General features: G+C 44.8%; 1 protein-coding gene across 1 annotated transcript in view; it reads right to left on the reverse strand.

Annotated features, from left to right (window-relative positions):
* Positions 1-3,349: 3,349 nt before the first annotated feature.
* The window catches only part of Pinx1 (PIN2 (TERF1) interacting telomerase inhibitor 1), a 60,615-nt gene continuing 50,116 nt past the window's right edge, over positions 3,350-13,848 (reverse strand). The window contains exon 7 of the mRNA XM_052191208.1: positions 3,350-4,102. Coding sequence (XP_052047168.1) covers positions 3,581-4,102 — 522 coding nt within the window. The 3' untranslated portion in view covers positions 3,350-3,580. The remainder of the gene's footprint in view (positions 4,103-13,848) is intronic.

Genomic DNA, 13,848 nt, shown 5'->3' on the forward strand with positions numbered 1-13,848 from the left:
CAAGCATCACCTCGACATGAACTCTGGAGCGGCCTGCTTTCTCTGCTCCCTTCTTTACACAATGTCTGTCTGCCTTTTTCTCCTTTTGCTGGATCCCGAAGGGCTTGTTCGAGTCATTGTAATATATTCAGTATTTCCTAAATAGACTGCTTGTATGCAAGGTTAGTCACCTCCTTTATTAGGACATGGTACTAATTTGCTCATGAATAATGGTACACCATAAAAGCACACACCGGGCACCCGATCTGACCTCTTCCACTCCATGCCAGCACAACAGGCTCTAAACTGCAGCGGCTGCAGAAGCTGAGAGAGATAAACAGGGTGGCGGGTGGGGAGGAAGTTCTTACTCAAATCTAAATACAGCCACTGCTTGCTGATCCAAGAGCTGAGATCACTGGGAGAGATTGCAAGGAAACTTTTCTGGTGCTGATTCTTCTGAGCAAACAGGTCTCGGCCTGCTTCTGCCACTCAGGGGACAGGTGAAGAGAGAAACAGAGGCATGGCCCGTGTAAGAAAACAAATGCTAGTTTGGGTTTTATCTTCTAAAAGCATCAATATTTACTGCAAAGTTGAAGATTCTTCTAACCAGTCTTCAACACCGGTTGTAAGAAGCTGACTTAGTCAAGTTCCCAACAACTGCAGGGCTAAGATGCAAAGGAGGCCCCCTTGGGGATTTCCAGTTCACCCAAGGGCATGTTCTCAGGTACAGGTAAAATCAATGTGGGTTAGCTGTGGAGTCTGTCAGCTGCTTCCCATGTGCAGGTAAGCAAGCAAACCTGGGCCGATACAACCCCAGGGCCCAAAAGGCAGGTGAAGTTGGGATTGAAAGTCGAGGGGCCCAGGATGGTGTAGAGAGGGCGCCGGGGCATCATGGGACTTTAGGGCAGCATAAATCTCCAGCCATCACAAAAGGCTCTTCTGTAAAGGGGAGAGGACTGAGGTAACCTCACAGGGCTGAATGACAATTTAACACGTTGATTTATTTAAAGTGCTTGGAATAGGGCCCAGCACATAAGTCTGTGCTTAATGATAATTGTCTATTAAAATCCATAGAAAAGGTTGTTGCAAGACAACACGGGGGCAGCTTGTCAGAGGGCTGCTCTTTTTCTGGGAACTTTTCCTCTAATGAGGCTGCTGAGGAAAGCAATGAAAGATGCAGGATTGCTGCATTTTTATCTAGTATAGTAACTCAGGCAAAGGCGAGTTGTGCTAATGATTTTCTAAGTATCCAGACTATCACACACAGTTCCCTGTGTGCTTATCTTATTAGTCCAACTTCCCCTCTGACCCATGGAGCAGTCTCAGAGGGAGACTAGTGGGAAAACATGAAAACGGAGGCTTCTGGAGAAAGTGTTGTCTCTTTCAGAGCCAATGGTCGCACACCACTCTTAGTTGATTAAGCATATGTTTTCCCACCAGCTACGTATCTAAGGCCATTGAGTGGTAGTACTTACTAGCATAGCAACTTGCTTGATCTTCAGCACTACAAACTACACAAAGATCACCCAGGAGCCCATTAAAACTACAATCATAGTCTATATCCCCCTAGAGAGGGTGACTTGAAGCTACTTGTATGTGGCTGCTGGGATTAATCTCCCCAGTTAGCCTAGATGATCTCACATGTTCCTGATCATGCAAACAAGTGTATTTTCTTTTCCCCTCCCTACTTCCCTTTCCTACACCAGGGATGAAGCCAGGCAAGCTCTCTATCCCTGAGCTCCAGCCCTTGCCTCTCACTTTTACTAATCTGGGGAACTACATTCAATAGAACTAGGGGTGGAAGATGGCTCAGCTGTTAAGAGCACTTACTACTCTTGGTGAGAAGCCCCTTTGGGTTCCTTCCCAGCATCTACATGGCAGCCCATAACCATCCGTAACTCCAGTTCCAGGGGATATGATGCCCTCTTCTGACTTTCTTAGGCACCACACACACAGAGTACATACACACATGTAGGCAAAACACCCATACACATAAACATAAATAAATCAGTAATCAAATCTTTAAACTCACTATAACAAAAGGCAAATGAAGGTGGCCTATATGCACTGGTAAGATAGGTGCCCTTTAGATTTCATATAGTTGCTCTCCTGTCTGGGTCACCAGTTTCACCAAAAAGATGGGGCAAACAAAGAAGTCATGAAGAAAAGTGACTTTAAAAACCTTTGGGATTTGAGATTTTAATATTCAGGGAACTAGATGAAACTAGAAAGATTATTTCAGGCTCCTAGTCCACCAGGATCCTCTCAGAGGTCCTAGTGGGCTGATTGTCTTTTGAAGCCATGGACATTGTTCGGTGTTCTTGGAGGCTAGATTTACTCCATGGATTTTATTTATTTATTTATTTATTTATTTTAGATCAAGACGTTCTGAACCAAGTTTCTCATGTAACATGTGACCCCAGGAATTAAAATCAAGGGCAAAATGTCACAGTGTGGGTGTAGGCCTACCTGGATGGTCCCCACTACTACCTGAACAGTTCTATGAAAAATATGGCCATTAGCACAAGACTGATCCAGAAGGGTGGGAGGCAGGGTCTGAGGAACAAGCAGGAAAACCAGGAACTGGGAAATACAAGGAGAGCTAGAAAGGAAGGAAGGAAGGCAGAGGGGGAAGAAGGAAAGTGGCAGAGAGGACACAGGTGAGAGATCAGGCTGTCCCACCATACAGCAGGGTTGGCTGGCTCGCAGAGGCACTTAGAAGGTGTATGGATGTGTGTGGCAAGGGGAGGGAGTGTGGCCATGAGGCAACAGCACCTGGCTTGAGCACAGCTTGGTGGTGTCCTAGAGACCCATAAATAGTTACTTGCAAGAGCTTCCTCACGGCAGTCCTAATGCAGGGCCTGCCTTTAAGAGGACATCAGTTTCCTGCCTTAGTTTCTCTATCCATCCAACTTTCTGTGGACTTAATGATCATTATATAAAAACAAGTCTACTCCAGGGGATTTGGTCAAGGAATATGAGACAGAAATAGTCTGATTCTACACTCAGAAACCTCTGGTGACCTATAAGAGCTAGGGACTCACTGTCCCCAGTTGATGCTGTCATCAAGGGAGGCCTGGGATCCCTGGTGGCCAGCAGTCAGCAGAAGAAACAGCCACCCACCAACATTGAAGCACAGCACAGCAAAACCCTCACTGGGAATGTAGTCATGTAATTCCCACTTGGCAGAAATGTATGGCTGGCTGCAGAACAAAAGGAACCATCTGCATCCAAGCCACTGCCTCTTAATCCCTTAATTAGACTAAGTCCCTCAGAAGGAAGCAGCAGTCAGTTACTGAAGGAAACCAGAGCAAACACACACACACACACAGTATGGATATGAATAAATACTCATGTGAAAGGCTCAGCATTTAAAAAAAGAATCTATTTATTTAAAGTTATTTTATTTATTGAAAGCCATGATCTAGAACATTCAAATCAGTTCTCCTCAGAAGGTGACTTGGGGGAAATGTGGTAAGTAGAACCAGCAACCTGTGGGCATGTTAACGGATGCTGAGCTGCCCGGGCTCCACTGTGCTGACTTCAGGCCAGAGCATTTTGCCCCGCAATGTGCTGACAGTTGAGTGATGGAGGCCACGGCTTATCTGGAAACTTTCTTCTTCTTTTTCACTGGTGCTCTGTCTAGCGTGGTGTCTATTGCTACTCCTCCTGGCCTTTGCAGCTTTTTCTTTGCTTTCCTCTTTTTAGGCTTTGGGTCATCATCCTGGCTGTCTGGTGTTTGTACACAATCTTCTGCAGCTTCGACAGAGGCATCAGAACACTCGTCCTCACTGGGGCCTCCAGGCTGCAGCTCGGCTTGATCTCTCTTCTTGGCCACAGGGCCCCTCTCTGCTTTCATACGCTTTTTCTTTTTATGCCTCTTGGCTTTGTGTTGGGGAGAGTTCTCTACATCTATGCCTGCTGCCTCTTTGGTTTTTTTCTTTCCCTTTTTCCATTCAACGAGGGTCTCTGAAAGGTCAGACCCTGGAGCTGAGGCCTGTGGCTTGCTCTTTAACTGGGCCATCCTCTTGGCAAAATATTCTTGGATGGTGAAGGCACTAGTTGTGGTGGTGGTCGTGGTCAGGGAGGTGTCCACCTCATTCCCAGAGTTGCTGCAGCCATCCTGGGGACAAGAGAAAACAATTAGTAACCTCCATTCATGTCATGAAGCAGCCAGGTGGAGCCAGCTGAACCCACTCATGATGGACTTGAGTTGCAGAATCTAGAATAAGGGGATGACAAAGAGGATGACCATGTGGGGAGAAGGCCAGACAGACCTCACCTGGCCAACTTTGGAAGAAGAATTCCCATAGAAACAACAATGTAAATGAGGATCAATCCCAGAGTCTTTTGCAGACACCAGGGACATGCATGTTCCAGAGCTCTGTGATTCTGCAGGTCCTTCTGTGCTGATCTAGAAACTCGGACACTGTTCGGTCGAGCATACGTGGCTGGGCATGCTCTACATTTTCTTGACACAGTGGCCCTCAAAAACATCAGTGAGCTCTAAGTTCAATGAAAGATTCTGCTTCAAAAAATGACTGTGAAGAGCTAGTGAGGAAGACACGCAACACTGACCTGTTAGCCTCTTTAGAGACCTGTGGTTCTCAACCTCCCTAATGCTTCGACCCTTTAACACAGTTCCTCATGTTGTGATGACCCCAACCATAAAATTATTTTCATTGCTACTCTATAATTGCAAATTTTCCACTGTTATGAATTGTAATATAAATATCTGGTTTTTGTAAAGATTTATTTTATGTATATGAGTACACCATTGTTCTCTTCAGGCACACCAGAAGAGGGAATTGAATCCCATTACAGATGATTGTGATTCACCATGTGGTTGCTGGAAATTGAACTCAGGACCCCTGGAAGAGCAGTCGGTGCTTTTAACCACTGAGCCATCTCTCCAGCCCAATCTGTGTTTTCTGATGGTCTTAGGCAACCCCTGTGTAAACGTCATTGGATCCCCAAAGGAACTGTAACCTACAGTAGACTAATACTGAAGGAAACCACGCACACACAGATACACAAAGTCTCTGTCAATCAGCAAATGTTGCTGGTATCTCATCAGGTTATTTTGAAAGAAAGAGAAATTAACAGCCTTAGGACTCCAAATCCAGGCCACTTAGTCCTTTTACTCCTCAAATGTTGAGTGAGGACTGGAATTCTACACGACAGAATGAAACACCTTCTTAAGGCTCTCAGTACTTGCCAATCCAATGATGGACAAGAAAGATCTTGCCTCCCATGTAAGGGCACACACCCATAGCCATGCACAGACATGGGCACTGGGAAGGTGGCCCACTAATGCTACCGAGGTCTCACTGAGGGCTGTGTGCCAGGCTTGAGGTTGAGCCTTGTGTTCAGCTTGTATAACCTTGGCTCCGTGTTCTTTCACTTATTACCTTCAGAATTCCTGTTCTCAATAGGTTAATAGCAGGAACTGGCTGCTGGTATTAATCATCCTTAGTTATTAGGAAACAGACCATTTCTGAGTCACTCAATCCCCTGGGTCTCTAATCCCCAGGAAGTGTGGGTCTAAGCAGTGCCTATGGTGGGGAGGGGAGGTGCGGAGGACTCGGGCTCAGCACTCAGCTCCGCAGAGAGAAGCACTGAGTACCAGCACTCACTCTCCTCAGCCTGGAGTGGACAAAGCCCCTGTGGAGAGCTGTCCAGCAGGAGAGTCTCCTTCCCTCATCACTGGAAATCTAACTTTTGGGAAGGCATTTCTTTTTAATAGCTGGCAATCTGATTGCCGAGGGAGCAATGTTCAGGACTCCCATTCTACACACTAACAACTGGAAACCAGTTGCACTATAACCCTGGCTCTGTAAAACATAAAAACATATATATATATATAAGAAAATGAGTATTTCCAAATCTGGTCTAATTTCAAAGCAAACATTTACCTTTTGAAAAAGCCTTTAGAAACATTTACATTAAATACATGATACAACCTCAAAGAAACCCCATCATACTTAAATGTGACTTTTCTACTCTGTACATGTTGAGAATATCTTAGGTTCATAGTGGTGTTTTAGAAACTAGTAAGCCGGGCGGTAGTGGGGCATGCCTTTAATCCCAGCACTTGGGAGGCAGAGGCAGGCAGATTTCAGAGTTTGAGGCCAGCCTGGTCTACAGAGTGAGTTCCAGGACAGGCAGGGCTACACAGAGAAACCCTGTCTCAACCCCACCCCCACCCCCCAAAAAAAAGGGAAAGTAGAAACTAGTAATATAACCTGACACTTCCAGGTTTTATATACAATACCACAATGAGAGGAATGACTAATAATTTTGCCAAACATTTCAGTTAAGTTCAAGGGTTCAGGACATCTCATAAAAAGACCTGTGGGGGTTTTAGCTACTAATTCAATAGGGAGGTGAAGATGAGGTCCCTGGTCCCTGTGCACTGGCAGCTGCTCTGTGCAGAGTGCTGAGGGCCAGATCAGAACCAGGAAGTTCATAGCAATCTTACTCTGACCACCAGATCAAGCCAGGGCAACAGGAAGGTCAGCGTAGCGCATCCATAGAACAAACCAAACAGATCCCCCACCTCAGAGCTGCACCCCTCATGACATACTGTCCTTGGAGGGCTGCAAGAGCCACCTACACACCAGGCCCTGGAGGGAATGGGACCGTCCAACACTCACAAATCCATTTTAAACTTGGTGTAGTTATCTCAAGGCTTTATCTTCTATGAACAGGCAAGAAGGTGGGAGCCTAGATTCCCATGGTGACTTCTGAGGTTCTCTCTAGGAACGACAGCCTGGAAGTCTATACCGATTCTTGGTATCCTTGAAGGCTTGTTCAAGAAGGGCAGGTTGTGGTGGGACAACATGGCTTCTGGAAGTATGGTCAGCACCTGAGTTGCAATGCAAGATTGCCACGGTCCCACTCTAACATCCCGTGTTTTAGCAGCAGTAAAGACAAATGCAGGGAGCTGTGTAGGCTTTCCCCTGGGTCCAGGGAGGGGAGAAGGTGGGAAAGCCTGGGTCTCCCCAGCTTCCTGAATGGCCACAGGCTGCCCTTATGTGGCTATGGTTGAGCTTCTGGCACGGGCACATGTCATATGCAACTATCATGGCAATTTTCTAAAGAAAGGGCTCAAGGGTGAGGGGATGGTCACAGAATTAACACTCTCTCCATTGTCCCATCTTCTGTTTATTTACTATTAGGAAGAAATGCTTGCAGAGGCCAGTGCAGAAGCCCGACGTTTTCTATGCATTTCTGAAGTGGCTCTTGTTTTTGAGATAGCACATGAAGCAGGTTCCTGCCTACCTTGGATATTCTCAGAGCTCTGGTTTTCTCACTTTGATTACAAGTGCTGAGTACGGTGTATGTTTAAAACCCTAACAGCAGGTTTCCAACAAGGAAAACTAGGGATTCACTTCTACACAATCGACAATGTACTGCATGCGGGTCAGAGCAGACCACTCAGGGGGTCTGCTCCTCACTTTACTGAGTTGAGAATTTAAGGGCAAAAGTACTCTATGAAACAGTTACAGTGAGACGTACAAGAGGAAATTGTAGCCAGAGTGCCCATACCCAGCTGCACTGACGAGAGCAGTCACCACCAGTGCTCAAGGCATGACATGAACACAACATACTCTGTCCATTATAGGGCCCAAGAGAGACGGGACACACACACACACACACACACACACACACACACACACACACACACACACACAGGCACCTTATCTACAGGAATGGAAGCAGTAGGACCCGATGCCGTGTTATGGGGTGCAGAGCCCTTGTTCCCCACCATGACACCCGACTTCTAACCTGCATAAGACGCACATACTGTGTTAGCTTTTCTTTCCTGAAGAAAAAGATATACTTTTTTTTCCTGGCAAAAGTATATCTACTGTTGTATAACCTCAGACAAGGCTTCAAGCTCAGTTCTGAGGACAGATTAACTGAAGCAGTAGCTAACTGTAGAAAAACAAACATACAAACACATTTTTAAGCTCAGGAAAACCTGATTATCAAGCTTACAGTTCACAAATATAATGATTTAAAAAATATGCCAAAGCCAGGCTTAAGAGTTTGTAATTTGACAAATTAACATGCAAATTTCCTTTATAGAAGCTCTTTCCCCTCCCCCCCTTTAGACTGGGTCTTGCTCAGGCTGGCTTCAAACTTGCTATGCAACCTTGGTTAGCCTTCAACTCACAATCCTCCTGCCTTTTAGAGTCCAATCCTCTCTTGAGCATCTGCAGGGTTACCTACTCCATGTTAGCATGCCTGTACTTTCTGACTTGGTTTCCTCATCAGCATGAGCAAATTTAAGCACGTGGAGGGTGCACAGTGTAAGCACCTCAATGACATCAATCAAAGAAAGGACAGTGATGCAAAGGAAAGAGATAACCCTAACAGGATCTCAGTGGGAGCCGCCTGCTGCCACTGTCCACAGCCTGGAGCTGAACAGTATGTGAAGATCAGTTTGCTCTCATTCCTAGAACAGGAACCCTGCCTGGAGGCCTGGTGGCTCAGGAGCCTCTGCAGAAGCTTTACTAGGTTACAGAAAACTCTGCTTGTGCCAGGTATACACACACACACACACACACACACACACACACTTGAGATGCCAGGAAAATGCCCCAGACGTTTCTTCATAGTACTCTCAAAACAGTCAGTTTGTTAGGGAGCAGGGAAAGCCAGCAGTTGAGACGGGACTTAAGGAGGTGTTTGGAGACACCTGGACAAATAGTAGACACTACTATGCAAGGATGTGTATCAGAGGCAAACCTTTCAGCTCACCAACCCTTGTCACACATCACTGCTCACCTTAGTGACAGGAGGCCGGCAGCTTTTGGACTTGGGCATTAAGACAGAGAGGTCAGGTGCAACAGTGGTCTCCAGCAAGCTTTGCTCAGACGACAGACTCCCAGAGCTCAAGAGGAACAGATACTTGGGGTAAGAGATTATTACTTCATGGCTATTGCCCATGATGAACCAACTCTTGCTTCTACAACAGCCTGTCTGTCACCAATTTGTGGTGGATTAGTCTGTGGAAAGTTAAAGAAACTTGGCAAGGGAACAGTCTATAAAATCTGAACATTTTGTACATTTTCCAGACTTTTTAACATAACAGTTTTGACAAACTCAAATGAGTTTGTAGTGGATCACTGCAAGACAGAAACCACATCTGCAGACAGAGATAAGCAGGTATGAAGTGACTCTGACTGGTCAGGATAAAGACAAGGCCGAGAGAGCCACTGCATGACTTCATATAGGCTTCCTTCACAGCTCCCAACAGAAGGGGCGGAATGGACAGACTCAGTTACCTGCTCCGGAGCCTAGATATGGTCTCTGTCCTGTGGAACTTAGAACCTCCTTCTAGATCCCTCACAGCTATGTGTATCACTGCAGTGATGGGACCTAGGTCAGCACAGAAACAAATGTCCACGAGTACCTCTGAAGGATTCTCTAGATTAGGTTAATTGAGGTGGGAAGATCCATCTTAAATGTGGGTAGCACCATTCTTTGCACTGGGGTCTTCTTAACAAAAAGGAGAAAATGAACCAAGCACAAACATTCATCATCCTGCTTCCTGACTGTGGAGCAGTGTGACCAGCCACTTCCTGTTCTACCACGCATCTTCCCTGCTACATGGACTGTACCCAGTAGAGAACAAACCTTCCCTTACGCTGCCCATTTTGTTCTGGTATTATCCAAGCAATGAAACAAAACTACAGCAACTTCTCGAAGATCCTGTGGGCACCTCAGGCTGACCTTGCACGACTGTCCCCTTGTTTATTATTCACACCAGCAACTAGCTGCTTTTATTTTTCGTTTTTGCTTACTTACTTGCCTTGCAAACACTTTCTTAAGGAAATTCTAAATTTCTGGATGGCAGGGGCCATTTTTATTCTACTTGTATTCTGCATACTCTCCAATGAGGAAGGCATGGACAGGGTTCAACAAAAGCATCAGATAAAATGTACGACAGAGATGGAGAAGTGCTCTTGCTGCCCACCTGTTGGGCAGGCTGGTATCAACCAGGGGTGTGAGAGGGCAGGAAGCTGAAGTGACCAGCACTTGCAGAGTCCTGTCTTCCGTCCAGATACAGCTATCCTTTCAGTCAAGCCCTGCCCTATGATAAGCACTGCTTGCAAGGAACAAGAATTCTGTCCAGTGCAGTATACCAATTACCATGACTCTTAGCCATATACTGACCTCAGTTAAATGACCTGAGCATTTCTCTCATGTTACCATTGCTCTTTTCCAGGGGAAATGCCAACTGGGAAAACGTACAGTGGTATGGGAACTGTTGCACCTCCTGCGGCATTAGCTGGACACGTCAATGGCCTACGTGGACTGTACTGTATAGCAAGAGGTTCTCAAGCCCAAGAAACCCACAAGGGGGACAGCTTTTTGACAGCAAATAAGTCCCTCTGAGCCCCTGGCCCGAGACCAAGGGATCGGAGAGGCAGCAGTCGGAAGCCTTAGCTAGAAGTAGGCACCGAGCTTCTGGGGTGCCTCTGTGGTTTTCTCCATCCCCTCTGTGGTTTCAATGTAATTGAAAGAGTGCAATGACTTACAAAGAATTGCTTTTGTACTCACAAAGCTTGTTCAAGCATAAAATCCTGTACTTTTTTTGTGTGACATCCATCACATATATTTTGAATTAGGCTAAACACATAAAGCCTCAGTAGTAGCCAGCCTAAGGAATTTGCTTAGGAAACTCAAATCATTTTCAACATTAGGGAGTACATAAGGGAATCAAAACAACACGAAAGCCTCTTAAAGAAGATAAATTTTGTTGTCAAGTAATGAAAACTCAGGGCCACTATTACTAGAATGGAAATTGTGCCATGACTTAACAGGCATGATGTGTGTGCACGTATACTGAAAGGTACAGAACTCAGTCACATATAAGATGCCCACTGTGCAGAAGGGGATCCTCAAAACAGGGACTGAGAAATTACTGCTGTGGGTCTACATGTTTACCTCCTAAGTAGATTTATTTTCACATTTTGAAGAAGTTGGGCAAGAGAATCAAATAAAGATGATTTCATAGCATGTGAAACTACATGAATTTCAAATGTCTATAAGGCCTGAATTTCCTCAGTAAAATATTTGTGGAAATGTTTTCTCTTTAGTTACACAAGTACTTGCCTCAGGTGCTGAGTATCTGCCTGATGGATACAATTGAAAACACAATCTGCTTTTAAACCACTGTACTGACAGCTTTTGGAAATAGCAGATGTTTTACACACACACACACACACACACACACACACACACACACACACACACACACACACACCCTCTACTATCCTCCTTCGTTTCTTTTTGGTATTAAGGTTTGAATGTGTTCCCTGAAAGTTCACATGTTGGAAACTAAACCCTATAACTCACAGGTTAAGACTATTTGAAGGCAGAGCCTTTGGAGGCAGCGAAGGGCCACAGGCCGGGATGACTGACTTTCCAAGAAGCCTAAGAGACATGAGCTCATAGGTCTGTGACTGTGTGATGCCTCCCAGTCATAGGAGGAGGCCCTCTTCAGATACTTGTACTTTACTATCAAAATTTCCAGTCTTTAGAGCTCCAAGAGATAAATCTTTGTTCTTTATAAATTGCCTCAGGTATTCTGCTAAAGTGGCAGAATATAAACTAAGTGGAAAATTCTAGTAAATTGCCTGCCATTCTGAATCAGTACAATGAAATCTTGTCCATCGGCCTAGATCATGAATCATCTTTTGTCCAGTGAATCTATACTGTATATGCTATCTGCACTTTCATCATTTTAATGGCTGCCGATGCAATTAGATATTGTAGTACTGTGTTCAGGGATCCTCCTCCTCCTCCCCCTCCCCCTCCTCCTCTTCTTCTCTTTCACTTCAGTTTTTCTTTTTGGGTAAGATCTCACGGAGTCTAGTTTGGCCTTGCTCCCTGTGAAACAGAGGGTAGACTTGAACTTCTGATCCTCCTGCTTCTACCTTCTGAGTGCTGGGATTACAGGTGTGTACTACAATGTCTGGTTTATGTGGTAGGGAGTGTAGAACCCAGGCATTGCTCATTCTAGACAAGAACTCTAGCAACTGAATTACATTCTCTAGCCCCCCCACCCCTTTCTCTCAATACTTCTCTGAACTTTAAAGTCTAAAGCAAAAGAATAGCAATGCAGGCAACTTGAATATGCCAAAATTGTAAAGTATATCCTTTAGTGAACGGTAGAAGTTCTTAGGGGAGGAAGATGAATCATATGCTGGGATTGCTAAAATCTATAGACAATTCTTCTACCAAACTTGTGACTATGGAGAAAAAAATTCTTAGAACTTTTCTGTTGCACTTCAGGCAGTAGGAATGACTCCTTCCACCTAGGCTGGAGGCACTTCCAAGGTCTCAGGAACACACCCACCTTGAGCACTGGCAGACAGCAGAAAACACTCAGAACTGGAGGGTTTTAGTTGTCTTTTGTCTTGCAAAGGCTAACTTTGCAGGACTGGGCCACTAGGGGCTTTTAAAGAGCAGAGAACAATAATCCTGGAAAATGCAGTGATCTACCATGAAAGAGAACTCTGGGTCACCCAGGGAGCATGCAGAGGTTTCTTTTGAGCTAGGCACTGGGTTTTTCCTTGGAATTCATACACAGACAAATGACCCTCTGTGAGGCAGCAGGGATGGAAGTGAATAGCACTCACTTTCTACAGGCCAAGCTCCTCTCTGGAAGGCCAATGCTAACAAAGCTAAACATTCCTTCCTTCTTTTCCACTGGCCTGTCAGCTGCTTGAGCTACCTCTCTTTAGAAGCCAACATAAACATGCTTTAGAAGGACTGTTCTCCATGGCAACAACTTTTCAAGTCGTGACATCAGAATCACTGACAAGTCATGCTGCCTCTGGGGAAAAGAGAAGAAGGAAAAGAGTAGCTTCCTGCCTCCCCGAAAGGTCCTCAGGCTGAGAAGCTGCGTGACTCCCATAGCAGCATCTCATTCCATACTGGCCACAAGATAAACGAGGCTCTTCCAGAGCAGAAGTGATCAATGTGACACAGGCACCAACTTCTTTGAATGAAATCTAAAAATAATCCAAATTGACTACTGTTTATAATTCTAGGTCAATGGTCCTCCCCAGAAGCAGGACACATGGCTTCCACTAACAGTGTGTAGGGATCCCATCTCCAAGAACAGAGGCTTCCAAGGAGTTCTGCTTCCTCCATTTATCCTCTACAGAAGACTGAAAAAAGTCACACAGGACAACTTGACAATTCAAATTTGGGTTACTTTTGCCTAAAAAAGCAAAGTAGTTTAAAAAGACATTAGACTGTTGTAAATATTTTAAAATCACTGCATAAGGTTCCTGGACTTGTTAAGGTGCAAGACTTTGGAAAGCAGGGCCTCAAAAGCAAAGATCTCTGTAGCGTACAACACCTTCATTAGACATCATTGGTCAGGATGCTACTCAAATAAACTAATTTAAGATAATAAAACTAAGACCCAAGGTCTTTCTCACTTCTTGTATACCTTCACAGACTTTTTTTTAACTCTGTAGAAGTCAGTCTAGAGAATCATTAAAAAACATATTTTTAGGAATAAATGAAGCAGGAAAAATCATTTAGAATTAAAATTCCAACTACAGTGACTCTGACTAAGCGGATCATAGTGCCCTTCCCTTCTTGAAGGTTCCTGGGCACCACAGAACATAAATGGAAAACAGCAGCTACGCTTGACAGCCTAGATTATTTCACAGCCTTCAGCAACAAGTATCTAACAAGCTTTCAAGAATAAAACCAGATCTTTAATATTATGTAGTTAGATGCAACTTTGAAGCTTATACAATCTGAACTTTAGGCAGTTGTTCATTAAAACTCTTCAAGTACTTCTTCCAAAGACAGTAACACATATCAACTCTT

The sequence above is a fragment of the Apodemus sylvaticus genome, chromosome 8 (assembly GCF_947179515.1).
Source record: "Apodemus sylvaticus chromosome 8, mApoSyl1.1, whole genome shotgun sequence".
NCBI classification, from domain to species: domain Eukaryota; kingdom Metazoa; phylum Chordata; class Mammalia; order Rodentia; family Muridae; genus Apodemus; species Apodemus sylvaticus.